Source organism: Plectrocnemia conspersa, unplaced genomic scaffold (assembly GCF_051122295.1).
Source record: "Plectrocnemia conspersa isolate PC_06_02 unplaced genomic scaffold, ASM5112229v1 ptg000010l, whole genome shotgun sequence".
Taxonomy (NCBI): domain Eukaryota; kingdom Metazoa; phylum Arthropoda; class Insecta; order Trichoptera; family Polycentropodidae; genus Plectrocnemia; species Plectrocnemia conspersa.
This window is the reverse complement of record NW_028277174.1, coordinates 18,817,267-18,845,093: the sequence shown is the minus strand read 5'-3', so window position 1 is coordinate 18,845,093 and position 27,827 is coordinate 18,817,267. Positions and strand designations below refer to the sequence as shown.

Here is a 27,827-nt window from a genome sequence, read left to right as displayed (position 1 = left end):
GCCAATATATCCGTTCGATAGTAGGCTTGATAAAAATTGTAGCTCCATTTAAAAATCTAGTTATATAGAAATCCATGATTCTTGCGGACAGACCGGAAGGATTTTTTTTATGTGTATGTATATTATTATTATAGATTGCTTATGTATGAGTTGTTCATCTTTCTCTTTGCATTATACTAGCTTTTCTTGGATTTGAACACAGCAATCACACGTTCGCCCACTCGGATAATTACAGGCGACGCACCCATGTTTTTCAGCATCGAGCATCTGAGATAATGATTAGGGAAAACAACATTAAAAGTGTTTATCCGGCCATGGTATAAATATTGGCTCGGGTACCGGCGCTAGCGCTGTTTCGCGAGTGAGTCGGTTGGGAAAACTCACTCAGTTAGTAGAAAACCGTCGCAGGGGCCGGTGGCCTGTCGCGCTCCATTTACGATGCGAACTACCACCGCCAAGTTGAGCGGATGTTAACAATCCTCCACCGAATCGAACCGAACTCTCGCAATCAAGATGAGCGTCGAAATGCTACCGTGCAAAACACCAGGACCGTCGATGGTCGAAAACCTGATGATGGAGAACAATGGCAACAGCGACGACATGGAGATCTCGCTGAAGACTTTGACAAGGATGGCCAAAAGACCCGAAGTGGACATAGAATTCCAAAATCTTACGTACACTGTTAAATCAGGGCACATGGGCGAGCGTAAGTACTTCATAAATTATTGAAAAGTTCACCATTTTAATGAATATGTACGTGTGCTCTATAAATAATATGATAAAGTGCCGTAAAACAAGCAACAGTTAACCCAACCCCTGGCGCCATGGTGCCACAAATCTGAGACGCTAGGGATCGACTTTATAGCTATTTATATAGAAATGTTTCACAAAAGCGTCCGTATCCCATATATTGCAACTCTCCTATAAATACCGACGCATGTGTTTCTAAATCCGGAACATCTGCTATGTTTACATTGGGTAAAAATTGTTTAGAATCGCTGACTCAGACTTTTCGGCGCCTTTTATGTATCCGTTTGTGTACAATTTGCATAGTGCTTATTGCGGGCAATGGCCAAATATTCCCATGTTTCGGAATTTCATTATGTAATATATAAAATACCAAACGTTTTGGAATCGCTGCGAGAGTTCTCCCCATTGTCCGCGTGAGTCATTCACGAATGGGGTCTTTTCGTAAACAAATCGATTTTTTTCTCTCTACTATGCTAACCAGTTGCATTTGTTGTTTCAACGTGGCGTTATCTATTATAGAATAAAAATATTCAAGTTTGCTTTGTAGTTGATAGTGAGATAAGCAAACCTTGACGTACAATGAATAATTAAAATTTTAATTGCACGTAAGAAAAAGTTGTCTGGATTGCATTTTTGTGCATCATATGCAACATCGGTTATTTAGAGTCGAAATCATAGCTTCAAACTCAAAGGAGTATTTTATTACAAAACAACAATTTTATGCCAAAAAATTCATGCAATGCGATGACTTCATTTTTCTTTCGAATAGCGATGATATCATAAAATTAGCGAAAATTATATATAACAAATAAATATATACATATGTATATATTTAGACATCGAAAATTATAGTTGCTTTTTTATTTTAAAAAACCCTGACGTATTTTTAAAATGCGCTCAATCGATTATGACGCGTGAGAATAATTATTTACAAATAACCTGCGTCGTGTACTTGACATGTCAACTGACCCGTCGGCATCGAACTTCAGAGCGTTAATGAAAGATCTACTTTAAATATAAAATTAAAATAATTTTGGGTGCATATGTAGACATACATACACGTTTAGACATTTATATATAAATTATAATGGTCACTCAAACCGATTCACACAATACTTAAAATATCACGATTTTTAAAATTGTGTTGCAAACCACAGTAATTACTCTCATAAACTGTTATTAATTTATATTTGTAATATTTATACAAATAGTTAGCTGACTGCATTTTTGACACGTCTCCCTAAAGTAAATTTCATAAGAAATATTGCAAAGCGAGTAGTTGAGTCATATCGACATAATAGAGAATGTAAATATACTGGCTAAGTTAGTTAGCCAGCTTAATCCATCACCTTATTTAAAAATAGCGGCTAAGCAAAAAAAAATAAAAAAATAGTAGTGAAGAAAAAGAGCTAAAAATATTTTTTTGTTAATATGTGGGATTTAACTTTTTTTTAGGACACGATTGTTTAAATCATACCAATTAACCTTTTCTGCGCCGTAAGCGTGTTAACGCGCTTTGTATGTCTGAGCGCATATGGCCGACTATACAAAATGAGCTATGATTAACGCACTTCACTTTGTTCTAATTTTACTAGCTAACATCAGATGTTTTGTGTGACGTTTTGTAACCCATATTGCCATCTCTTAAGATAATAAAAAAAAATTGGACGAAATAAATCGTAAATATTATCGACATTACAGATATCTAAATCAAAGTTTTGTTTGACGTTCAATGAGAGTCGATTTTCAGGGTTATGCCACGCTTGGCGTGTATTTGACGTTATTTTATATTTCACAATTTTTTAAATATATTTTTACATTTTATTATAGTTTTATCTTTATAACCTATGTGGCAACCCTGACTTAATGTTTTTATTTAATCAACGATTTTTTTAAATTCTATTTTTTTATTTCAAAATATTTTTTTTTATTTTGTAATGTGACAACCCTGGCTTAGAAGAGAAAAAATCTTGTGTTTTTTTGGTAAATGACAGTGAAAATGACACATTGTATATTTATTTATAAGTCGTCATAATATACCAAGGATTCATTTTCGACAAAAACAATTCAATAGATTTTGTTTTCACTAGAAAATTTCCGGCCTGTTGTGCACAGCTTTACTAATGGTTTTCGGCGTTTAAAAATTAAATAGCTCTAGTAAATATATCGGTCGAGCTCGTAAGTCAGTATGATCCGCCATCTTGTTTCATAATAGGGGATATAAAAAAATCAAAAACCCCGTTAAACATTTTTAGAGTAAAAATAAAGAAGAGAAAAACATTTTATTATAAAATTTTAAATTATAAAAAATGTTTTTGTTACATAGCTTTTCGTTATTGTGGGATTTAACGTTTTTTATGTCTCGGTAAAGTTCGTTATTGAGTCTGTTTGAAAAAAGAGGAAGTAAATAAAATCTTCTTTTACATTTTTTGTCATTAATGTGGGATACACTCATTCCTTAATTTATGCGGACATACGTTCCAAGAAATATCGCATAAATCGATGCATGGAACGAAATTTGTAATGAAACGATCGAATAGTATACAAACGTTTCTTTAAATTATGAAGTAAACGAGCAAATTTTCTGTGATCCATCTGCAGTGGGAGGGGTTCAAGATGTAGGTCAAGTGCAAGAAGTGGGATTACACGTGTAGAACCAAAAATGTTTGATTTGGAGTATTTAAAAATAAATGTTTTTTCTACATCGCGTTAAAGTAAGACCTCGTAAATCGAGGGATAAGAGTATAACGATATCTGAGGATACGATAGCGGTCCAAGTTTTAATTTTATCGACATGAAACTTTTACTAAAAATATATTTTATAATTATCTGGGTTGAGTTTATTAGCTAGCCTGGTCTTTCAACTTGTTTCAAAATGGCAACAATTTAAAAAAATGTAGCTCTGTTAAAAAATCTAAGATGTTTATTATAAAAAAAAAAGATTTTTAAATGCTATATAAAAAAATAGTAAGAATCCTAGATAAAAAGTAAAGAGAGCAAACATGATTTATAGTAAATATTAAAATTATTATAAAAAATTAGATTGAAGAAAAACTTTTTTCACACACTTTTATATACAAAAATCAACTTAATTCATACGGCTTTTGCTAGACGGAATTTTTTAACGTTATTTTTTTAAATAGTTTTAAATTATTCAATTATAATCAATGCATATAAAGTATATACATAATTGGGTGCAGTGAATTTTTAATATTATCAGATTGCTTTTTGGCATAAATTAAATACTGGTTCTCAACATTTTCCTGTTAGGAGGTTAAAAAAAGTTAAAAATAATGTTAGCTAATTACATTAATTAATTTATACCAAAATAGCCACCAAACATTACACACAATACACCAAGGGGCTCTCAATTTTATTTTTATATAATTGTTATTCAATAAAAAACATCATGTCTTACCAAAGAATTTAGAAGCTCATCGTGTTATATAAGCAAATACGTCTTGAATTTAATATCAGCGACTTCATTTCACATAGTTATGCTATGGTATTTTGCATCAATTTAGCGAAGCTAATAGTTGGCCACGTCTGCTTATTGAAAAATATCTGACCGGTTTAAGAGAAGCGCTCTTTATAATATTCTTATATTTTCTGTAAACGCTTATAGATAATATGTTATTATTAGGACTTAATAAGGAATATAATAAATAATCCGGTTTATAAATAGTCCGCCCTGCAGCTCTTTCAATCATCAACATATGTATGTACATAATAGGCTTGCGAAACATGGATATTTTTAGTCTAAAAAATGAAATTTTGATTGGTATGAATGACGTCTAAAACATTTGCGCTCAATATTTCGCACCTTGCACTCATTTTTTATTAATATCCAATGATATCCAAAGCTATAACTGAGAAACCGTTTCGCCTTCTTCTGTATTGGTCTACAAAAATATCAAGATGTATATATGACGTATTTTAAGCATTTCAAAATCTTACACCATCATCAAATAGTGCACTTTCTGGAATAGCATCACTAAAAATACACTTTGGGTGCATTCCAATATTCAAAGAATATACAAAATCAGCGTGTTTATGTAAAGCCAAAACTTTGGTCTTTATCCACTTATAAATAATAGAAAAAGTGTTGTTAGATCGTCTTATAATAATAATAATAAACAATAATTGCTATAATAATAACAGATATAGTATATATTTATCATATTAATTAACATAAATCAAACTACAGGATGATTAACTAGTGTAAAGAAAAAATGCATATAAATGTTCAGGATGCACTAATTTAATTTTCATAATATTTTAATTGTTTTTGTTATCAGGTTCACGGTTTTATTTTTAATTGGATTCCTCATTACATTTAACACTTATTTATTATGCATGTTAAGCAATATTATGTATAGCCAATTAACTGTTATTTTGTAATATGGATGTTTGTTTATTATATTTATAATGTTATTTACTATAATTTAATGGTAGTAGTTCACCCATATGCAACTATGATGATAAGCAAAGGATTACTCGCAGAATTGATGCATATCCAAAAACTTTTCCACACAAAAACAAGCCATTGCAACGTTGCGAAGTTAACTCAGACCTTCGTTAATAATACTATATTTTTTACTACAGAAAATATTTAATTATTTTTTAAAGCCTATGGCATGCTATTGACTGTCTTAATGATTAAAGCACGCTATTAAAATATCCAGCAAAATTAATCAGAATTAAATCAATTGATTTACGTGATTATTATATATTCCCAAATTAATATATACAAAAATCAAGTTTTAAATTACAGGATATTGTAAATAAAAAAGCAGTTTTAAATTACAAAATAGCAAAACTGGTATCATGCAAAATAAAAGAAAAAATATTTACTGTGTTATTTTATCCTTTTACCGACGACATTGGCCCGTGTGTGATTTTCTGATTATAACTGCATCGTATGCATCCAGGAATGTCAATACGTTTTAATTATCGTATTTCTAATATTTCTGAAACCAAATTAAAAATTAAATGATAACGATATTCAATCGCTTGCTTTATTGTCTAGTATAACTAAGACAGTAAGTATTAAATTAATAAACTAGAAAACATTTTTCATCATTGTTTTGAACAAATCGTGCGTTCAAATGTTAATGAATTAATTAAGCGTTTAGTATTCCACGTTTAACCCGTAATTTAATACCTCTACAATTAACGTAGATCGAAAGTAACTTATTCGATGTCTTGGATAGTAATGATTTGATCACGCAGGGTTCGCGTGCCGTTCGTTGGCTAACACTGCTCTGAATAAGCGTAACAGCTCTAATTTTAAATTGCGACCTTGCAGTCTTCTCACAATCGCAATTTATCATACAATGTATTCGATGCATCGATTTTAATCTGCAGTATTGCATCAAAGTCTCTAATTGTCATCAAACGACACAAGGGCGCCGTTTATACATTTGCTTAAACCACAGTTAACTGATAACCTGATTTAAAAATTGTACTGCGGCAACCGGTTATTTCCGCCTGTTTTTAATGGTTAATAATTATTATTTAAATTTTACAGTACCTTTGAAATTGACCTTCGATATTTATTACAATACAATTTAGAACTGCACAATACACAAATTAATTTATTAAAGGTCGAAAAACAATCCAATTAAATTTGGTAAATAATAAATAATTAATACATTTATTTATTATTTAAATCTAATACATAAACATATAATTGATCATTTGAATTGCTATGTATACTATTACACAATAATATTATAAATTTTTCCAATATAAATAAATTTTACACTTTTGCTTTAAAGTTACTCAAAATAAACGCATACTTTATAGATTATAAATACGGACATAAGTAGTGAATTTTTGTATTAAAAATCTACATATTATTTTATGATGTATAGATCTTATTAATATAATTAGTTAAATTGTTAGCGTTCATGTTTTTGTTATTCATGCAGATTAATTGTGCATTAATACATTACGAGCCGCTGACGCATTTATGAGTAAATTGTACAAATACAGTTAGGAACAGCTGCCTCATATATGCGTCGTTTGTAATTTTAACTTTAAATGATATTTTAAACACTTTTGCGTCATTAAATATCAGGGAAGTTGCTATAAAAAAGTGCAATACAAAATAATAAATACACATGCCGTACTATCCATAAGACTAAGACCACCTACAAATGTTTTCTACTTGATTGAATTTTGTAAATATGTAAATATATTTTAAAATTAAGTATGTCTAATTGTACAAGTATAATTTTGTGCTACAAAAAATATGTATAAATATATTAAAAGCGTATAGTTAGCATTTTGTAAATATGATAATAGCGGTATATATATTTTTTAACCAGGTGCATTTTTTATCGCTTTTTAGTCTTTTAAGTTTTATCGCCTTTGTCGTCCGTTTGACATCGTTTAGCTTTGGGATCTTGAAGCTGAGTCGCCTTTTATCGATCGTTTGATAACCATGATCAAGTAGCAAAACCTACCTCGAAGTCCGGGCTCACTATAAAAAAGTTATTTTGTCTGTCTGGTGGGATTGCAAAGGGATTGTGTATTACGAAACTCTTAAATCTGGCCAAACAATATTGTGAGCAGATGGATTGTTTGTACGAGGAAGTAAAAAAGCCTGCGCTTGTCAATAACAGTCGAATAGTCTTGCAAAATGACAGTGCACGTCTCCATGCAGCGAAATTGACTCTCAATAAAATCAAGGAACATGGCTGAAAGGTTTTATCTCATCCTCTTTATTTTCTAGACCTTGCTCCTTTCGACTATTATTTATTTTGATCAATGCAACACTTCCTAGATGGGAAAAAATTAAAATGCTTAACGTTTTATGCTAATAAAATTGAACGAGAGGTGGAAAAAGGTTATATCTTTAGAAGGAAATATATCATTCCCATGAACCCAAACATTTTTGATATTTCAGCCATTAAATAATGATCATTTTTAGCTGATATTTACTGTAATCTATAAATATATCACTATGAATTGAATGCCAAAAATATAAAATACTATCTTTCACTTTATTACTTCTAATTGGAATTGACTATTATACAAAGAATTATTGATTTTTAGTATACAATTATTTTGTGTTCTTCTCTTTTCTTTTTAAAAACATCAACATTCGGTCAAAATATAACTAACCATTTTTTTTAAAAACATAGCATTTAATTGACAATTTATTTAAGTTACTGACCGTTTAATTTAACACTGAACGAAATCAAATAAAATAAATGATTCAATACCAACTATAAATTATGTTATTTTTTATATATAAACATTATATAGGTAATGTTATTTTCGTATTACATTAGTATCACCTATTTTTTTATAAATAAATACTACTGTACAACTATTAAGCACTTTTTTGATTAATTTTTCCCAATAATTATTTTTCAACACTACTAATTTTACTTTTAATTTAATTTTATTGTTGATGATTATGAATTTAGAGTATATATTAAATATCTTTACGGACTATGTTCTCTAGATTATAAATATATATATTTTTTAATATACAAATAGTTAGAAAATTGTTCAGTTTTGCTTTTTTATAATACAAAGTTTTCACATTTAAAAAATAGTCTAATCTAGATAAACTTATCAAGTTATTATAATCGATCTATCATACATGATCATAAAAAAGTGTTAAAAATAATAAAAAATAACAAATCGAAATATTTTATCTTTACAATAAAAAAATTGCTGAATGTACAGTGTAATTATAACACGATACATAAATTCTCACGGAATACGATGATGTCAGAAATATGATAAATTCAATACCTCTCTTATTAATATTATTATTAAACATCGTAAAACATTAGCTCAAAGCGACCGTATTTAAAAAGGTTCTAATATAATTATTGTTTTAGTTTCATTTGTTAAAATTAATTTATGAAAAAATACATTAAAGATTGTTTATCTTACGCTTATTATTAGAGAGGCTTTGTATTACTTCATTAAAAAGTATTTTTTATACAGAAAAAACTTTGGTATGTGATCACTTGAACTTTTTGAGAAAATACTTGTAATAGCATTGAGTTTCAATAGCATCATTAATGAGCATTGTATCGAATGACTTGCAATATTAAACCGTTATTTATCTGACTATGAATTAAAAATAATTTAATTAAGCATTCTAGCTCAATCTAAATAGTATCTTTGATTTTTTGATTGCATTAAAAATATGTTACCATTAAGTTATACTACTTTATTGCACAATTCCTTTCAGATTCTTTCAAAACTTCAGAACAAATATTGGTTACCATTTATAATACCTTGCAGAGATCAACAATCATAGATATACTATGCGTACTAAATGTATTTTACGATTAGGCTTTGGCGAAAACAAAGAAACCACACGAGAAAATTAAGTATTATGTATGTAACATTTTATTTCCACTCTTTTAATTGTTTAAAAATATGTTTAAAGCGTTTGAAAGAATACATATTGGCATTAAATATTAGTACAAAAAAAAAACATTTCTACACGTGTAGTCAATTTTTGCTTCTCAGTGCATCAAATGTCATTTACATATATATTTTATTTAAATTGAACTCGTTAGCATATCAATAATATGTTCGCGACACATGTGTTAATGCTTATCGTTAATTAGATAACATTCAACACAGCCGCAATTATACATTATTATGACGATGATTAACGAAAGTTTGCTTCTCGTGTTGCAATGGCTCTTGGATCGTTTTAATAAATGCTTAAACAAAAGTTCATAAGGTCTCATCTATGACACTTCAGAGATTCAACGCAAACACTATCGAACAATTTTCACATCCGACATCATTTAATAATCACTGATGATTGGTTTGCGTTTTCATCACGTTTTTCCTGCGTATAAATTAAACTAGCACGTAATTTCGCTTATATGCTGCGATGTGGCAATACCGTTTTTTTACTATAATTATTGTCGATAGAGGCATCTTTTTAAAAGTTAATTATCTTGTCAAAAGATAAACGCCGCTCTAATGACAAAATTGCGTTTATGGCAATATTAAATGTTGATAATTAATGATCGTGAAGACAATACGTGATGGGAGTTATGCGATAAAACATGGTAAAAAAAAATCCTATGTCAGTTTAAGCCATACCATTATTACAGTGCGCAAGCCAGCTATTTGAGCTTTTAAGATAATTAGTATTTTTTTATGACGCTAACAATTTTTTCTTCAAACTAAAATCTGTTTTTAAAGTATTCCATTGTATAAGAGAACTTCATTTCAATTTTCTGTTATATATGTTTTGAATATCTGCCGATAAATTGCATTTACGACACTTTAATTTAAGGTTGATTGTGGCAACCAAAAATTCAGATTCGAAGATTTTTCATAGGTTGATGAATCATATTCTGGGTATTCGAATGCTGATAATGACATGTTGGTTGATTGACACTGATCCACATCAAAATATCAGGGAGATTGCACAGTCAACCTGTCAACTATGGTGAGGCATTTGCATCGCATGGGAATTATTTTGCGGTAAGATGTTTGGACTCCTCATCAATTGTCAGCCGCCAATCTAACAGACCGTATTTCAATACATATGTTGCTCTGATTGCAATACAAAAGATTGATGAAAAATGGTTCGTTTACAACAATGTGACACAAAAAATACTTTAGGCTGCACCTGAATAAACTCCATTAACTACCCCAAAAACTGAAATCCATGCAAAATAGTATTTTTTTGTGAATGGTAAGCTTGCAGGGGTATTGTATACTATGAACTTTTTAACGCAGCTAAACAATACATTAAATTAACAGACACCGCTCTTTAAAAAATTAGACAGGGGTTAGTTTTTCATTTCGAAAATTGGTGACATCATGTGGCGATGATGATCCAACACAAGTTAAAATAATTGAATTGGGATGTTATTAAATAACCACCATACTTTCCAAATCCTTATTAATATTATTATTTATTCAGAGCATTACATTTTTTAGATAATTAAAATCAGGACAGGTTTTTTTTATTCTAATTTACTTTTTTCATTCAAGTCACAAATATTGTATTTAATCGCATGAAAATGTTTAAAGGTTTCAATTTGCAAAAATTCCATGATGCAAAAGTTTTGTCGATTTTTTAGTTTTCTTTATTGATTTAATTATGCCCAGATATGCCCAAGAAATTTTGCTCTTTTCAAATTAAAAAAAAGCAGCACAACTTCACCAGACGACAAACAACACTAGACTTAATAATATTACGGTTTTTATTGTTTAGGAGTTATTATTAGACCATTTTTATGAGTTCATTCACGTTTTGACTCATGTAAAAGTAATAAAAACGTCATAATTGTAAAAAACAGTGGCACGAATTTAGTGACCTACCCATAGGACAGTGGGCATATCTGGGTTTTGCATAATTTCTACTGGCAATTTCTTTAAAGCGCTAAGATAACACTGCTATAACAGTCCATTGACTGGTTACAACGATCGTGAATATCAGTGTTTTACGCGTATTTAGTTTGCGCATAGGGACACTAAAAGGAAAGAGGTTCAAGTCAGAGAAAAAGGTGCATCATGTCCTTTTATGCGCTATAGTATCGAACACCATGATAAATAAATTACATTTCGTTCAATACATTACAAAATAGTTTTTTTGATAATATCAACTAATTATAAAAATATATAATATATTTTACTAAATAAATAAGTATGATTCAGTTGAATTAACAAAATTTCTATCCTTGTCAATTTGTAAAACATATTAATAGTGTGATTTATATTTTTTTATCTTAATCTTTTATCTGTAACGATATATGTATCTTAATAGTTTGACTTTTATATTGCTACTTTTTTTTATAAATGATAGCTGATATAAAAGGCTTAAAAATAATTGATTTATTAACAGTTTATGTTTTTAGACCAACCTCTATATATCTAAATAAATAATAAAAACAAACAAAATTTGTAACATAAGTATTTTCCCAATAGTTTATCCTTTATGTTATTATATAAACATTCAGAACAACTACTTATTTAAAATACATAAAATATGAGGTAAACCATAAGTACTTATATTGTTAATGTTTTTGTTGTGGTTTGTTAAGTTTCTAGCTATGATTCAGACTAAGAAACGCATTACATATATTGTAATAGTTCGATATTATATGTATCTTATGATTTTAAACATATGTATATTCTTTAACGTATGTATGTCATCGATATACATATGTATATTCATAATTATTCATGCAATGAATCATTCATCATATCGTCGGGCTAGTTTTGCATCCACGTGTCTCATTTTCTCATAAATATTTATTTTTATTGAATCACAATTCATTAAATTTTCACTGAAAAATTAATTGAGGTCTAAACAAATAATCTTGACTGTTATTTACCAAAAAATATAGCGTTCAACTCACGAAGTCAAATGTATTAAAGATTGTAAATAAAATGTTGGTATAATTCATTGTTATGTACTATTGTACTGTATACATATATACAATTTTCCATCAATAAAACAATTTATTTACAGTAAAAATATCACTTTCGTTATTGAGATATCGATTAGACGTAAACATGATAATAACAAATAATTATATTAAAAGTTTTATACGTATTAATTATATTATACATAATACAGATTGTGTTGAATAAATAATCCTAAATACTGGATAATAATATTTATATATTTTTAAAATTTTGGCATATTAAACTATTAGTAAATTACTAAATCTAACATTTTTTTATGATTCGTTCAACATAGTTGTTATATAATTAATTCTAATAATTGTTCATATGCTAATATTAATTTTTAGTACTTATCTGTAAATTGTTTGTTTAACATTTTTTATTATTAAAAGTGTATATTTTAATATTTTAAAATAATGAATAATTTTTTTCAGATCCAGCAATTTAGCAATTTTAGCAAAAAGTCATACCATCGTTAATGACGCACGAGATCGATATATATCGTCAGATTAGTTCATTTACCTCGATCATATCTAATCAAATATCATGCAAAGCTCACCATCCGGGTCATCAATGTCATCATTACTCATCTCGTGAGACTTATAAGGTTATTCTAACACGGGATATACAATAAATTGCGATCTTTTCATGAATAATAAATTTTCCTCAATTCGACATAACTCGACTAACGATATACATTTGTCAACAAGCAGTACATTGTGTAAAATTATTAATTAACAAGATTAATACAAAACATTGCAATTTATTCATTACGTGTAAAATAATTGTATGTATTAATGCGGAGACAAGTTAAGTTGTAAAGGCATGCAAACTAATTAATTAAATGATTATAATATAACATAATAATATAATTTATTTTTAGAAATGGAAAAGTAATGCAATGTTAAATTAGACAAATGGAAGCATTTATAAGGTGTGGTTTAACGAAGGGTGTGTTGTATGATAGGAGTGGTTTTGAATTCAATACTATTCCAATAATTGGTAGTTATTCTCAAAATGCAGTATAAAGAATAATGCAGCCATATTTCACACTGATAAATATGTAACCATTGTTAAATCGATACGGTTTTATGACATGCATTAACCATATATAAATTTCTTAGTAATTAATCATCACGTGTATAACAATTAATACTTATATATCATTGCATTAAAACGTTACGTTGTATATGCAACAATAAATCAAAAGTTTATCATCGACCTTTGATGCCCGTAAAATAATTTTATTTAGCCGTGTTTTTATTATGATAGCTATTAATTTATTATAATATGATAAACAAGCTTTAACTATGAAAATATTTTGCATACTGACATAATCGATTTTTATGTAAACCGCTTTTTTACGGTACGGTTCAAGGTTAAGAGTACTTTTTTTAAACGCTAAACGTTTTGGTTAAAAAAATAATGATGTTGCATAAACAACGTATTGAATAATTTACTGCTATATCCATAATCGAGACTATTGTTTGATTTTTTATTATTTAATATTAATTGATAGATTTTTTATTAGGCAAGATAATCATTATTGTTTAATTTATTATATAGTATTGTATATAATATATTAATTATTTATATAATAGTAAATTATACTTTTATGTGTTTTAATAGCTTGATTTATATGTAAAGTTTTTTCTTTAATGTCTTATTCGTTTAGATATTGAAACTTTCCACAAAATAATTTTAATTGCAGTGATTATACTTTTAAGTAGAAAATTATTGGAAAAATAAATAAGTTTTTCATTTCTCAAGAAGTGAGAATTCACTTCTGTATTTTCTCGAAAACTCTTGAGTAATTTTGATAAATAAACATAATTATGTAATGTTAAACAAGTAGAGAATTAAGTTCGCTAAAAATAAAATTTTATGGCGTAGCTCTGTGGAAAGCATTATGTAATTAATAATGTAGTTCTTGGGTTACCAAAGCAAAGATAAGGTCAATTAGAGTAGTTGAGAAAATCGGTAGCAATATTTTACTATCCATGTATTTCCGATCTCTATTAAAATATGTATATTTTCAAAAATCGTGCACGGATCTGCCCTTTTAACGTGCTAGTTTAAATTTAACTTTTAACAATAATCTCAGTGAAAATGATATCTTGATTTGCTATTTTACTCGAGAAGAAACGATACGTGTAGCTATCACAAATACTACACTTGAATTAAATTTCCTGGTCTATATGCCAGAGGTGATTTTTTTACGAATTCAAGTATTTGGTTTATAATTGATTTAATGTAAATTTAAATCAAGTTCACGTAAAGTTGTGTAATAATGTTCAAGTATACGTGAAATCCTCTTGGGTCTGTGTCCAAGTGGGTTGGGCTCTGGATTCCCAGCGTCGATCTAGACTAGAATTAGTATGAAGGGAGAAGCGGCAGCTTTCTCGGCTTATGCCGCCTGTGGTTCGAATTTCGAACGGAAATTGTAGATTTGAGTGATGTGTATCTGTTTTTATACACAAGTTCAGCTTGAGAGAAGTTTTGTGCACGCTCACTTTTTATTGCCATGACCTGAAAATTCACCTATTTTTTTAGTGGATATTTGTATAGCATATATCCGTTTGAACACATGTTTGGAACGACCGTTAAATATTTTGAACTATAGCGAAATCTAACAACATCGGGTTCTATTATTTTCGCTGAATGATAAAAGCACTTGCAGAAAGTCTCAAACGGCTATTGTGATGCTTTTAGTTTAATCCGTATATTGTCACTTGCTGTTGGCTAGAAAAATAGCTTCGGGAGATATTTAAGCTGTTGGATGAATTTATGAGATTTTGTTCTCACGGTCGGTGCGTCAATTTCAATACAAGCTTTTAAAACTTCTCTTTTCTTTGGTTTTGGCAATTTACGCCGATGGACTTACATGTGGTTACTGTGGATTTCACACCTTTTTTGTCACAATGATTATACACATCGATTTAAATCTAAAATTCATTATACAGTCGAAAGTTATTATTTACACTATATTTTTTGCAATTTAATAAAATCGTTGATAATACGTATATACTACTTGGTAGTAAAAAATCTAATAACAGATTTAATAATTCTTATATTTTTGCCTCTTTAATAATTCTCGTAAATTTGTTTACGTAATCATTTAATGATTTTTTCATTTAAAAAATATCTTAATTTATTGCTTTTAGATATTTAAAAAATATTTTAATTGCTCAATATTATATTATAAATCATTCAAAATCGCAATATTACAACACAGTTTTTTTTATTCATATAAAATATGCCTTAATTTAATCATCTCATATAAGCGAAATATATATATGTATTTTTACGTATATAATTATAATTAATATCGCAATGTTGAGGAAAATAACAGAAATAATTATACAAAACCCGAATTTCTTAAGCTCGTGTAAAAAAGTTAGTCTAGAGACGCAGAACGTTCCATTAAACTAAAATAGTTTACTCTGAGGCAAATCGAGTTACGTATTTCGTAACTCTAAAAATTTTATTCTGGTCGAATAAAGTTTTTCATATTGTGAACTACTAAGTTTCAAGAAACGTAGTATTTGATTCACCATAAGATTTGTATTAGTAGAAAATATAGCGTTATTCATAGTATATAGATTTACTGTTCTAATCTAGGTTTAGCTTAGAATGGAATATTTCCTTATTTCGCGTTAACCGTTCGTTGTGTCAGCCTTGACCGAATGCGAATAGGCGATGAACAACTATATAATATTATATCACGTATCGTTTAATAAAAGACATAATAATAATATACTCAAGAAGTCGATTATTCAGTCATTTATGGAGAGTTTATTCAAATTTATTTTTATTACTATAATTACGGTATTTTATGTAATATATTACATTGCTCTTTATATTTATTGTAAATCTTCCTTTGTAACATGATAGTCGTTAGCCCAATGTGTTACAACTGAGTAAACACTATACTGAAATTATTGATAGCAATTTAGGGGTTTGAGAACCTGGAGGTGTGAATCCGTAACCAATGAGACTCAGGGTGGATAGTTAGTATTTTTATTATTGTACAATATTTCGATTGGACGATTAATAGCAAGACATTTTATCCAAGCGGTGGCGAAGCTGGCGCAGGGATGATATCCGTGGACGATCCTCAGTTCTTGTAGCTGTCTGTAACTAGTATCAGGAGGCAGTTTCTCTTGCTGCAATGAGTCTCAGGTCGTATCTTTGTGTCTGTCTGTGGGGGCGCGTTTGCCAGGCGGGGTGAATCTGGTGGTCTTTTCGAGTGCTGCTGGTGACTTGTAACTTCGAGACTTCGTGACTCTGACTGCTTGGCTTACAAGGCTGCAGTCATTTCGTAGAACGGCGAAAAGGGTCTACGCCTTTAGAAAGCGACGTTCGCTCGGTCGTATTTATGATATCCGTGACCGTTTCGCCTTCTCTTAATGATGGAGAATATTTACTGTAAAAGTGTTACTTATGGGATTGTAACGAGGTTTTTGTGGTCCAAAATCCTTTACGCTACATTGTCTTGTTTTTCTTAATTATTAAGTCAATTCTATAGTTTTTTTCGAGGAGAGGCTGTATCTACCTTTATTAAAAAAAGAAGACTCGTGGGCAGACCGGTTTGCACGAATGGTACCTGGCAACCCAATCTTGATAAATAACAAGCCTTAAGATCGGCCGGAGGTTGGACGATGTGACAAAAGACGCCGGAGGCAACAGCTGAAATCTAGCACAGGACCGGAGGAGATGAATAACATTTTTGAAGGAGGCGAAGACTCATCTTGGGTTGTCGGGTCAATGATGATCATACTTTTTAATTTCGTACAGAAACAAAAATACTAAACCCACTCGCACGTCTGGACTCAGTCACGTCAAGCAGATCCTAGCAGAAATGGCAGCGTTTTCAACGAGATTAACAAAAAATATACTTTTAAAAATAGTTTTGAGTTAATAATTAAATTAATATAATAGTTAAAAACCATTATAGTGGTACGTTATACACTTTTACGAGATAATGAATGTGTGGAATATTAACGATTTATTGAAATGTGTCCCAAGCATATTTATAACAGAATATCTACCATAGAAATTCCTTTAAATGAGCAGAATTATGCGATAATTATGATTTGAAAATAATCACTTTATGACATTAACAATAGGTGTATGAAGAATATGTATACATAATAACAATTAAAAGTCTTGATTGCAGTATGAAGCAATTTCTATATTAATTTACTATGAATTTGCTTTGATCAAATACAAGATCATATATCTACGTAGAATATGAAATTAAAAGTACATTAGTGTATTAACTATTTACCGTCTATTTTACAGAATAAATAACCAATAATTGCTTCTAAAGTCGGCCTAGATTTGACTCTTTTAAAAGTTGGTTAAACGCTATACAGGAACTCGTGAACTTATTAAGAGATACTTCATAAATTTTTCAATAAATTAATTCGCATATCTTAAGTGCGTACATAAACAACTACTTGTAAAATATTTTTCACTATTATGAATATATTATCCTACTTCTTACTTAATTAATACAAACAAAGTACAGTTTTTTTGCTATTTGCCTATATTGGATTATGAACTGTATAATTTTATATTCTTTAGTGTAACGTCGAATAATATATTTTCTAATTCGTCAATATATTTATGTTCAATATAAAATGGCGAACCATAAAAATCTATCGGTAATTTAATAGTTTAAACGGTACGTTTTTTCACTCAAAACAAATGCACAAAATAATTAATTCAATGTAACCAATAATACATACATATGTATATATTTATAACGTAATTTTTATAGCTAATTCAAGGAAAAAATTATCACAAATATATTTAGTCAACAACTAACTTTAGTACATTCTTATTTTGAACGTGTCTTTTTGCTTTTGCGCACTACAATGTTATTGCTTGTCAATTGACAGCTTTGATGTATGGTTACTACTAATAAATCTAATAAAACGTTTTTTTGCTGTCATATTTTTCTAATCCAATCAATAAAAAACACTCTTGATATCTGTTTGAACAAACGTATCTTGTGCATAGATATTACATAACCGGCACGATACACCAGTGGTGTCAGACAAGTTGGTGACTAATACATGAAAAACTTGGGTTAAAATCCTATGAGGACCATAGTGTTTAACAATTTATATCGTATCCAGGTATCGTATAAATAATAAATATAATTCCAATCGATTATCACAGATTATGTTTTCCTAGATTTTCCTAATCTCACGGATAAATAAAAAAATGTGGTTCATGGTGACATATATTGATTATAAACTGTAATAATAGTTAATAATAAATAAAATATATGTCACTGATCCATAGACTTCAGTCTAGTGACTCACTAATTAAAAAGTGGTCATTGATTGTGTTTACACCATTGTAACCCATGTTATGTTGCAACTGAATATTTACAATAAATAAATGTTAAAAATCACTACAAATGTTAAAAGGTGATTTTATGAGTATAGTTTTTTAGTGGTTATGAAGTTCCCATTACAAATATTCGAATAGCTGCCCAAATATTCGAGTTTAAAATTGTATAATAAGGTTGCATCAAATATTGATTATTTAGATTAGAATCTCTAGTACTGATTTGGTTTAGATAACTTTTACGGTTTTGTTTGCTGTGCGTATGATACATTTTCTGAAATCGATTGCGCAAAAATTACAATGAAACTTTGTAGTAAAAATTATAATACCCTTTTTTAGACCTGGTTAGCTGTTGGTATAAATTTAATACACATTATAACACATACATTTTATTAAAATGTAAACAGTGTTTCTAAATCACTTTTATTATAAAAATGAAAAAACTGTTTACTTTAAAACACTCAACAGAAAAGTGCTAATATATTAGTATTTTCATCTACCTTATGCAGTATTTCGAATTTTATTCACTGGATTTAATATCAAATCATTTGTTTTAAAATGAAAAAATACGTTTCGATTTGTAGAATGTCAGGAAATAATTCTTATATTATATATTTACAATATATATATATATGTATATACATATTTAATTCAAGGATATAATTTTGCAAATGTCGAATTATAATACCTAACAACTCTTTTTTTGTTGTTATTTTTTTTTACGTTTTTTTTAAACTGACATTTAATTACAAATTCATTTTTATTACTAATAAAAATAGACTGCTTTTCATTCCAAACTATGTTATTGATATAGCGAACTATGTAAGTATGTATTTATTATATTGAAATTAAATACCCTAATGGTGTGCGTGCTCAAGAGTATGTTTCAAGAATTTCATTTGGCGAACATTAAACTTTTACACGGACATAAGGGATAAGAAGTTCACCTTGAAGGTTTAATTTGATGTCTTGGTCGTCTACAAGTTGCAATATTCCATCGTGTGAGTACACAAGTGTGGTATACCTACATAACGCGTACCGAAGGAATGTCGAAATTTGCGAATTTTTTAACCGGTCGTCAATTTGCATAATTTTGTTAGAGGAAAAAAACACAGGAGAAAATAAAATAGATACACGTATTTTGGAAGTAAACATAAAATGTTATTAGCATATAAAAATAGAATATGAACGTCATAACTCATAGGAATCGAATTTGTGTTTATAATTATATATGATAATATTTCCTTATTAAAAAAATTTAGTTAATTGCTATTACCACGGTGTGAAATGAGTAAGAAGAGACTTGATCTTAACTTTACTCCGCCTACCATATAAATTGTGCAAATGGGCCGCATTAGTTTATATGAATTTGGAATTTCTCAATATGATATCACCACTATTCTTTTAGACAAAGAACACCTACGTACATATATCATTTTTTTTAATAGTTTTATGTTATAAAAAAATGCAGCATAATAACACTACTAGGTTTATCGTAGGTGTACTTTACTGGTAGATTAACCACATTAGGTGCACCAAAGCCTGAAGTATATTATTATTGTTAACTTAAGTTGCAATGTCGTGGTAAAGGCCGGCGGGAATTAAATACATGCACCGGCCCACCAAAATACCGTTTGAATTAAAACTGTTAATTAATTGGGTAACTTTGTGTAAGTGTCCAATATTATTTGTTATAATTATTCGGCGAATCGTCGAATTCGGTCCAATGTCACAATTAAAACTTGTTTACTTTCTACATATGAATATAAACTATACTTCTTCTTCTATATTACTTCTAAAGTTAACAATCTATTCTATTACATAATTGTAGAAATATTAATGTATGTAATTTATTATTATCACTGTATGGGGGGTCACGATAGTCGTGATTACGCGCAGAGCAAGCATCATAAAAAATAACTATTAGCAACAAAAAATCGAAATTAAAATACTTGCTGTATTACTTCCTGTCGTAAATTAATTTTAAAGTGTCCACTTTGGGTCGCCTTGTTGTCTTTTGAAGCAAAAAAATTAATCTTTTTATTATACAAATCTGACATATTGCAACCATATGTGTATTATTCGACTTCGCTTTAGTTTAAAATAATCGCTCAGCTGTGTTGTAGTAGTAAAGTAGATTTCTGCTCTATATAGTAAATATTTACGACAACAGATGTACGTGGATGAACGATCTCTCAAAATCACAGTACAATTAAGGTTTCGTCCCTGTCTCCCGCTTTTAACCGATAAGCGTAACAAAACAAAGAATGTTGTCTTCTGCAAACAAAGTGTTTAAAAAAATGCTTTTTACCAAAAATATTTTTGAACAATGAACGGTATAAAAACATCATTAATTATCCAACAGATAACACGTATATAATATTTCAAGTAATATATTTAACCCTTAATTAGATACAATGTTTCATATATTATATTTGTTTTAAATTTAGTAAATTTAAAGTGTATCTGGAACGCTCAATATTTGTTGAACTTAGTTATAATATTTGCATTTCTCAAACTACAGCTATGTTTTCGCAGATTCAACAAACCAGAGCTGCATTCCGTCGTTTGAAATGTTTAAATTAAAAATTCACTAGTACTCGTTATTTATTTACCCTAAAATATAAAAATGACCCAATTCACAATATAAGCAATGAGTTTAACTTTAAAAACAATAATATTGACTTAAATATTTAACATTTAGTATCTTATTTTCACGAATAGTAATATAATTCTTACTCGTAACATTGACCTAGCAAGGTTAAGCAGTGTATTTTTCCTCAAAAAAGAACCGGTTTCATAAACTTGCAAATGCTTCTTGTTTTACCCTTCTGTAAAAGGTATTTTGACCTTTCGTGAAAGCATACTATTAAAAATATACATTAGCTGGTTTTAAAGTATTTTATTTGTGGAATATAAATATTTGTGCCATTTACTAATATAATTTGCTTTTCAAACGCTAATTCGTAATTTTTATTTATTCTCGTAGAGGACTCTTAAAATAAATTGAACAACATCCATAAAGCGAAACGAAATAAAATGCACTTCGCATATTTTAAAGGGTTATTTATAGTTCGTAGCGATAATTTCAACATCAACAACAGCTTTATTATGAATTATTGTAAAGCTAAATATTATATTTGTATAGAACTTTGAATAGACCAGAGCAAAATTAAACGCAGCACCGATTAATGAAAAATTTAAAATAAGTTAAATGCTCATCAACCGTCATATTAAATATCTTGAAAAAATATGTTATCTTGAACGAAAGACGGTAAAAAACGTAAAATTCTCACTGCAGGGTCAAATAATTCGTGGCATTATAAAAAAAAACAAGAAAAATTAAATATGTCTTTGCAAGACATAGTAAATCTTGTACATATGTTATTAGAGTATTTTAAATAAGCAGAGCAAATATATTTTATGGTTATATTATATTAAAGAAAATTTAATTATTTAAATTTTATGAATGGCTTATTTATTGCAATTTTTTCGTTGTAACATGACAAATGTTAGCCCAACGCATTACAGTGGGGAAAGTATAATTAACCCCTACAAGTTAGTAGTGTAAATTAGTGACATTTATTCCATAAATTATAAACTATTATTACAGTTCACAATAAATAGATGTAATGAACGATCTAGCTTGATTTTATTTTAATTATTCATCCATTCGTAAAATTAGGAAAATCTAGGAAAACTTAACCTGTGATGATCGATCCGAATATTGCACTGGTCTATCGTGCTGTTCTATAATAATTAAACTTTTTTAGTGTGACTGAATAATTAGTTTAATAAAGTAGGTTGTTCGTACCACTTCTGTCTCTTTTTGCTTGCAGTGTATAGCTTAAGATTCTTCAGATTAAAATTAAGACTTTAAATTTATAGCTGTGCCATATAATTAATCGTCTCGTTATATTTAAGTATAGGTAAAGTTATTATGAAAATGTCCTAGAATTTCTCACTGTTCGACTGAAAATAAAATCTACAATTTGTAAATATCTTTAATTGTAGTCTCGTTACGTTGCACTATAATATCTTCAATTGAATTATCAGCCTTTGAGATAAAATTGCGGCCAAATTGTGAAAATAATACTATTTGTTTCGTTAGATAGTTACAAAATATAATTTGTCCCCCTCCCCTCTCCTGCCCTCCGTTCCGATTATATTGCATGGAATTCTAGCTTTTGAGAAAACATAATTCTAATTAATATTCTGTTTTTGTCTAAGGGAATTATGGCTAGCCTAGTTTTAGTTACAATTACGATTGATTTAGTGGCACTGATGTTAGATACGAAGGAAATTTCAGTAATGCTAAACTCACATTAGCTATTTTGCATTGTCTTTGGTCCACATATAGGAACTTATAAAGAAAATGTACAACTTATGAAAATATGTATAAATGAATGTTAATCTTTCGCTTTCTTTTACTGACAAAATTTATGTCGATTTTACAATGCGACGACTCAGTCTACATGCCTAAATAATATATTTAAATATACCGGTATACATTACCTTGGACTAAATGATGACACATTGTACTATAATTGAGTTAAAAATGAGTTAAAAATTTATGCAAACTTCGGGATTTCATTTATTCATCATTATTTTTGCTTATTTCAGGTAAGGAGATTTTGAGTGGAATCTCTGGTTCTTTTCACACAGGTCAATTGACAGCCATTTTGGGACCATCCGGAGCTGGTAAAAGTAGTTTAATGAACATCCTTGTAGGCTATAGGTATGAATTTCCATAATAAGCAATACTTTGTACAATAACTTGAAATAATTAACTATAAAAAATATTATAATATTTCAGTTCCTACGGTGTGACGGGAAATGTTAATGTGAACGGTAAACCAAGAGATTTGAGACTGTATCGTAAATTGTCCTGTTATATCATGCAGGATGATTTGATGCAAGAATGTATAACAGTTGAAGAAGCTATGAGGGTTGCTGCAGAACTTAAGCTAGGCAATGAACTTAATGCCAACGAAAAATCTCTTGTGGTTAGTATTATTATATTATAATTAAACTAAACATGTAAGATACCGAATTAATATCGAGTGAGAGGCTTAAATTGTTTCACAATACCTCAACCCATTGTTATTATTGACATATTATCCATTGGATTATTGGGCTCATGTTATAATTTTAAGAAATACTAAATGTACCTTTTTATATTTAAGATAGATGAAATTATAAACACAATTGGGCTCAAAAGTTGCCGAAAAGTAAGAACTGAAAATCTTTCCGGAGGCCAAAGAAAACGACTTGCTGTTGCGTTAGAATTAGTCAATAACCCACCAGTCATCTTTCTCGATGAACCGACATCGTAAGCATGATTCAAATTTATTTTATTTTTGTCTATAAATGTTTATAATTAACACACATTTTTTACTATTAGGGGTTTAGATATAGTATCCATGAAACAATGCGTGCATCTCTTAAAGCATTTAGCTCATTGTGGAAGGACGATCATATGCACGATCCACCAACCGTCGGCGTCTATGTTCTCGTTGTTTGACAAAGTGTACATATTAGCCAGCGGCCAGTGCGTTTATCATGGTAGTCCCGATCTTCTAGTGCCATTTATGAGTAACAACGGACTTCAGTGCCCCGTCACGTACAATCCGGCCGATTTCATTATGGAAAACTTACAAATGGATCAAAAGAACATTGCTATTTTGGCAAACAGCATTGAAAATGGAAATATTTCTAAATATAGTGAGAGTGATCAAGTTAGATTAGACGCACAAAGAAAAGCCAAAGATAGAGAGCTTGAGCTCGATTTACCAGAGGTTATTGTTAAAAATATGGATATGCTGCCCACGTCCTTTTGCACGCAGTTCATAATACTGCTGAAGAGAATGATGCTTCAAAAAAGAAGGAATATGGTATGTATCATTATGAATAACATTGTTACTATATTATTCTGAATAACTTGTAATTAATATAAGTAACATCCAAATCCACATATAAACGCATGAAGTGATTCACGAGAGAAATATTAAATTCTTTATGAACATTTTTAAGCTTCGATGAATTTAACATTATATTCATATATTTTTATATGTAAAAGTAAAACGTAACTAAATTTAAAATTTATGATTTAGTTGTATTACTAATTTATGACAACCTAAAAGTATTTGATTAAATAAATTGTATAAAACTTTTGGTGTGTTCATCCACCGACCGATTACTATTCAACAGCATAAAATGTCTTCTACGATTTACTTCAGGGTCTTTTTCCTCCCCACTTCTATCTCAATAACGCTTTAGGTCTAATTAAGTAAGATCTTTTATGTCCCATCAATTTGAACCACAGTGGCCTATGGTAACGTAATAGTCGGCTTTACTGTCTGAATCATTGATCATGGTCATTGTGGACATTGAATCTTACTGCACTCTAGCACTTGTTGAGCCAGGCTAAACTATAGACGCCTCCTACGTTGCTTTCGTTTAAAATAGCTCTAGGTTGTTTATAAAAAGAGTACTATGCTTCATCACATAGTTTTCTTCACCAAATTGGGTGTTCTAGTTAGATTGCAGTTGGTATAAATTCCATCAGAATTTAGAATATATTAAACAATAAAACAGCTAAGATGCTCAAGATGTGTATTTTTAAAATGCACCTGTTTCTGATTGCCAAATAATTCAAAGTTCTAGTTTAAAAAAAGCTACTATTATAGTTTTGAAGGGGTTTTTGTTTATATTTTACCTTTTTATCTGAGAAATATCTGCTTATATTTCCATTTTATTAAAATTCGTAGTATTTTATTAAATGCTCCCACCTACCCCCCCCCCAAATTACGTCTCTGGTTCAAATTTATGCACAACTACGAAATTCTATAAGTACTTAAATTTTGGGTCCCACTAAATTAACAATTCATAGCATGTCGAAAATTAAAATACAAATAAATGTAATTTTAGAATCATATTTTGTAATTTGTATGACATTAAATTCATACGAGGTTAATATCTATATTAAATAATTGAAAAGATAAATATTAAATCATCAATTATAAAAATAATTATTTTGCATTTTACTTGAGCGCAATTAAATGTGATATGTTTGGTGTTTATTATAGAAGTCATAAATGTATATTTATAGATTAAATAAATAAACAATTGTATTTTTACAGACTTCTTTATGGATTCAAGTCATTCACCATCTAATATCAGGTGGACTTTTAGGCGGTATATTTTACAACATTGGAAACGATGGAACTCTTCCAATATCCAATTTTAAATATTGCATCAGTGTCTTGGTGTTCTTCATGTATACATATGTTATGATTCCGATATTATTGTGTAAGCATTTTTATTTATTAATTTTTAATTTCTGTATTATAAAGTTAATGTAGGATTTATCTATGTGAAACAGATCCTACAGAATTTCAGCTGCTAAAACGAGAATATTTCAATCGATGGTATGGACTGAAACCGTATTATGCGGCTTTGATGACTGCAAATATTCCAATTATGGTGAGTGTGACATGCAGTTAATTAAGAAAGAAAAATTGATATAAATATATATGTAAACTCTGTACGATGTGCCTAGTCAGATATGATTTATTAGACCTTTGCACTGTGCAATGGAAATCCTCCTTTTCAGCCTGAAGGCGAAAATCATATTAATTTAACTAAAAATAAAGTTTATCACAGAAGCTTAATACCAACACCATCTCTCTATAATGTAATGAAATAATTATGTCCTTTCATGTGTTTAATAAAAATATTATTGTTACAGGTAACATTTGGTATGATACTAGTATGGATTACGTACTGGCTATCCGGACAAATAATGGAATTGGATAGATTCTTGCTCTTCAGTTTTTCTTGCATATTAACTGGATATTGTTCTGAAGGATTCGGCTTAGCTATCGGCGCCATATTCAACGTTCGGGTACACGTCTCTTTAATAATTTCACAATATTTACAAACCAAAACTTTTGCTAATAAATTAATACTTCTTTTTAGAATGGATCAATCATGGGACCATCTCTGGTGTCGCCACTCCTTGCATTGAGCGTTTACGGCTTAGGTTTCGGTCCGCACATTGAAACATTCATGTTGGTTTTGATGAGATTTTCCTATTTGAGATATGGACTAGTTGCTCTATCCGTATCTTTGTATCACAACAGACTACCTTTGTCGTGTTCTGATATCATATATTGTCACTATGCCGATACTAGGATACTATTAAGAGATTTGGGAATGCAAAACGCTAATTACATTCCAGAGATCATCGGTCTTTTGACGTTCACTTTTCTCTTCAGATTTGCAACGTATCTTGCTCTGAGATACAGACTTCAGAATGAATTTTCGAACAAATTTTTGAACTACATTTCGAGAATCTTACGTTATTAATGAATGTTTAGATTGTAGATTATTTATTAAAATATAATGGATGTGTGTATTGTGTATAATGGATGTGTATAATGTGTATTTATAATCCTTAAAAATATATAAGATTAAAAAAAAATTAAAACTGAAATTTTATTTTGTTTTATGAAAATAAGTACCATAAAACTATATTTTCTCTAACATCATTTAATTACTATTTTGCTATGATTTGATTACAGCTATTTTAAGAAAGTTCATTTTTTACACATACATATGTACAATTTTATCCATAAAAAGTTATTTTCCGTTGTTTCATTATTATTTAGATATGATATACAATTAATAAGTATTTCAACTATAATTTTACAAAAATATCACTGAGAACTCTGTTTTCTCGTAAAGAAGACTGCTTCGGTCTTCTCCGTCGTTAGCACGAGCCCAGCGTGATTCATCCAGCTCTGGATTGCATAGAGCGTCTCTTCTGCGACTTGCGTTGTCGCCGACGCAGTAAGATAATGAGACGAGTAATAAGTTAAAACAGCATTACGAATCTCATAAGGTATTGTGGGATTCGAAAATCCTTGCATATAGGAATATAAATCTACGTGAAGATGAATGAAGAAACATTGGGTAAAAAGGTTGAGGTTGGCTGAGGACGAAGAGTGTAGTGCTTTACTTCGGTCGACTTCGCTTCGCTTCGGCCAGCTTCGAGCGAATTCCGAACCATGTCGGTATTTGTGGCCCAAGTCAAAGGGACCAAGGTCGGAGCAAGAAATGATTCACCATACAACTCATTCTATTTCAGTTTGCCTGTAGAAGTCCTGTAATTCGCACGTATGATGAACGCTGCAACGTGGCTTAAATCTGGCAATGGAGTGGATGGTACATTTCAATCATCTACCATCCCATTTTTTCCATTTTTTTTTATATTTTTGTGTTCAAAACACACA

At 29.5% G+C, this 27,827-nt stretch overlaps 1 protein-coding gene across 1 annotated transcript; it reads left to right on the top strand.

Annotated features, from left to right (window-relative positions):
* Positions 1 to 349: 349 nt before the first annotated feature.
* Positions 350 to 27,177, top strand: LOC148230825 (ATP-binding cassette subfamily G member 4-like). Its single transcript, XM_088195029.1, has 9 exons — positions 350 to 706; positions 23,155 to 23,269; positions 23,348 to 23,537; positions 23,718 to 23,863; positions 23,936 to 24,425; positions 25,674 to 25,842; positions 25,916 to 26,016; positions 26,282 to 26,437; positions 26,512 to 27,177. The coding sequence occupies exons 1-9, from the start codon at positions 514 to 516 to the stop codon at positions 26,899 to 26,901; spliced, it is 1,950 nt and encodes a 649-aa protein (XP_088051155.1). The 5' UTR covers positions 350 to 513; the 3' UTR covers positions 26,902 to 27,177.
* The last annotated feature ends 650 nt before the right edge of the window (positions 27,178 to 27,827 follow it).

Bases quoted from the DNA above. Each gene is read 5' to 3' on its own strand.
- LOC148230825 (XM_088195029.1), top strand. From the start codon at position 514: ATGAGCGTCGAAATGCTACCGTGCAAAACACCAGGACCGTCGATGGTC. The intron at 25,843-25,915 runs GTAAGCATTTTT...TATGTGAAACAG, and splicing joins TATGATTCCGATATTATTGT to ATCCTACAGAATTTCAGCTG. The intron at 26,017-26,281 runs GTGAGTGTGACA...TTATTGTTACAG, and splicing joins CTGCAAATATTCCAATTATG to GTAACATTTGGTATGATACT.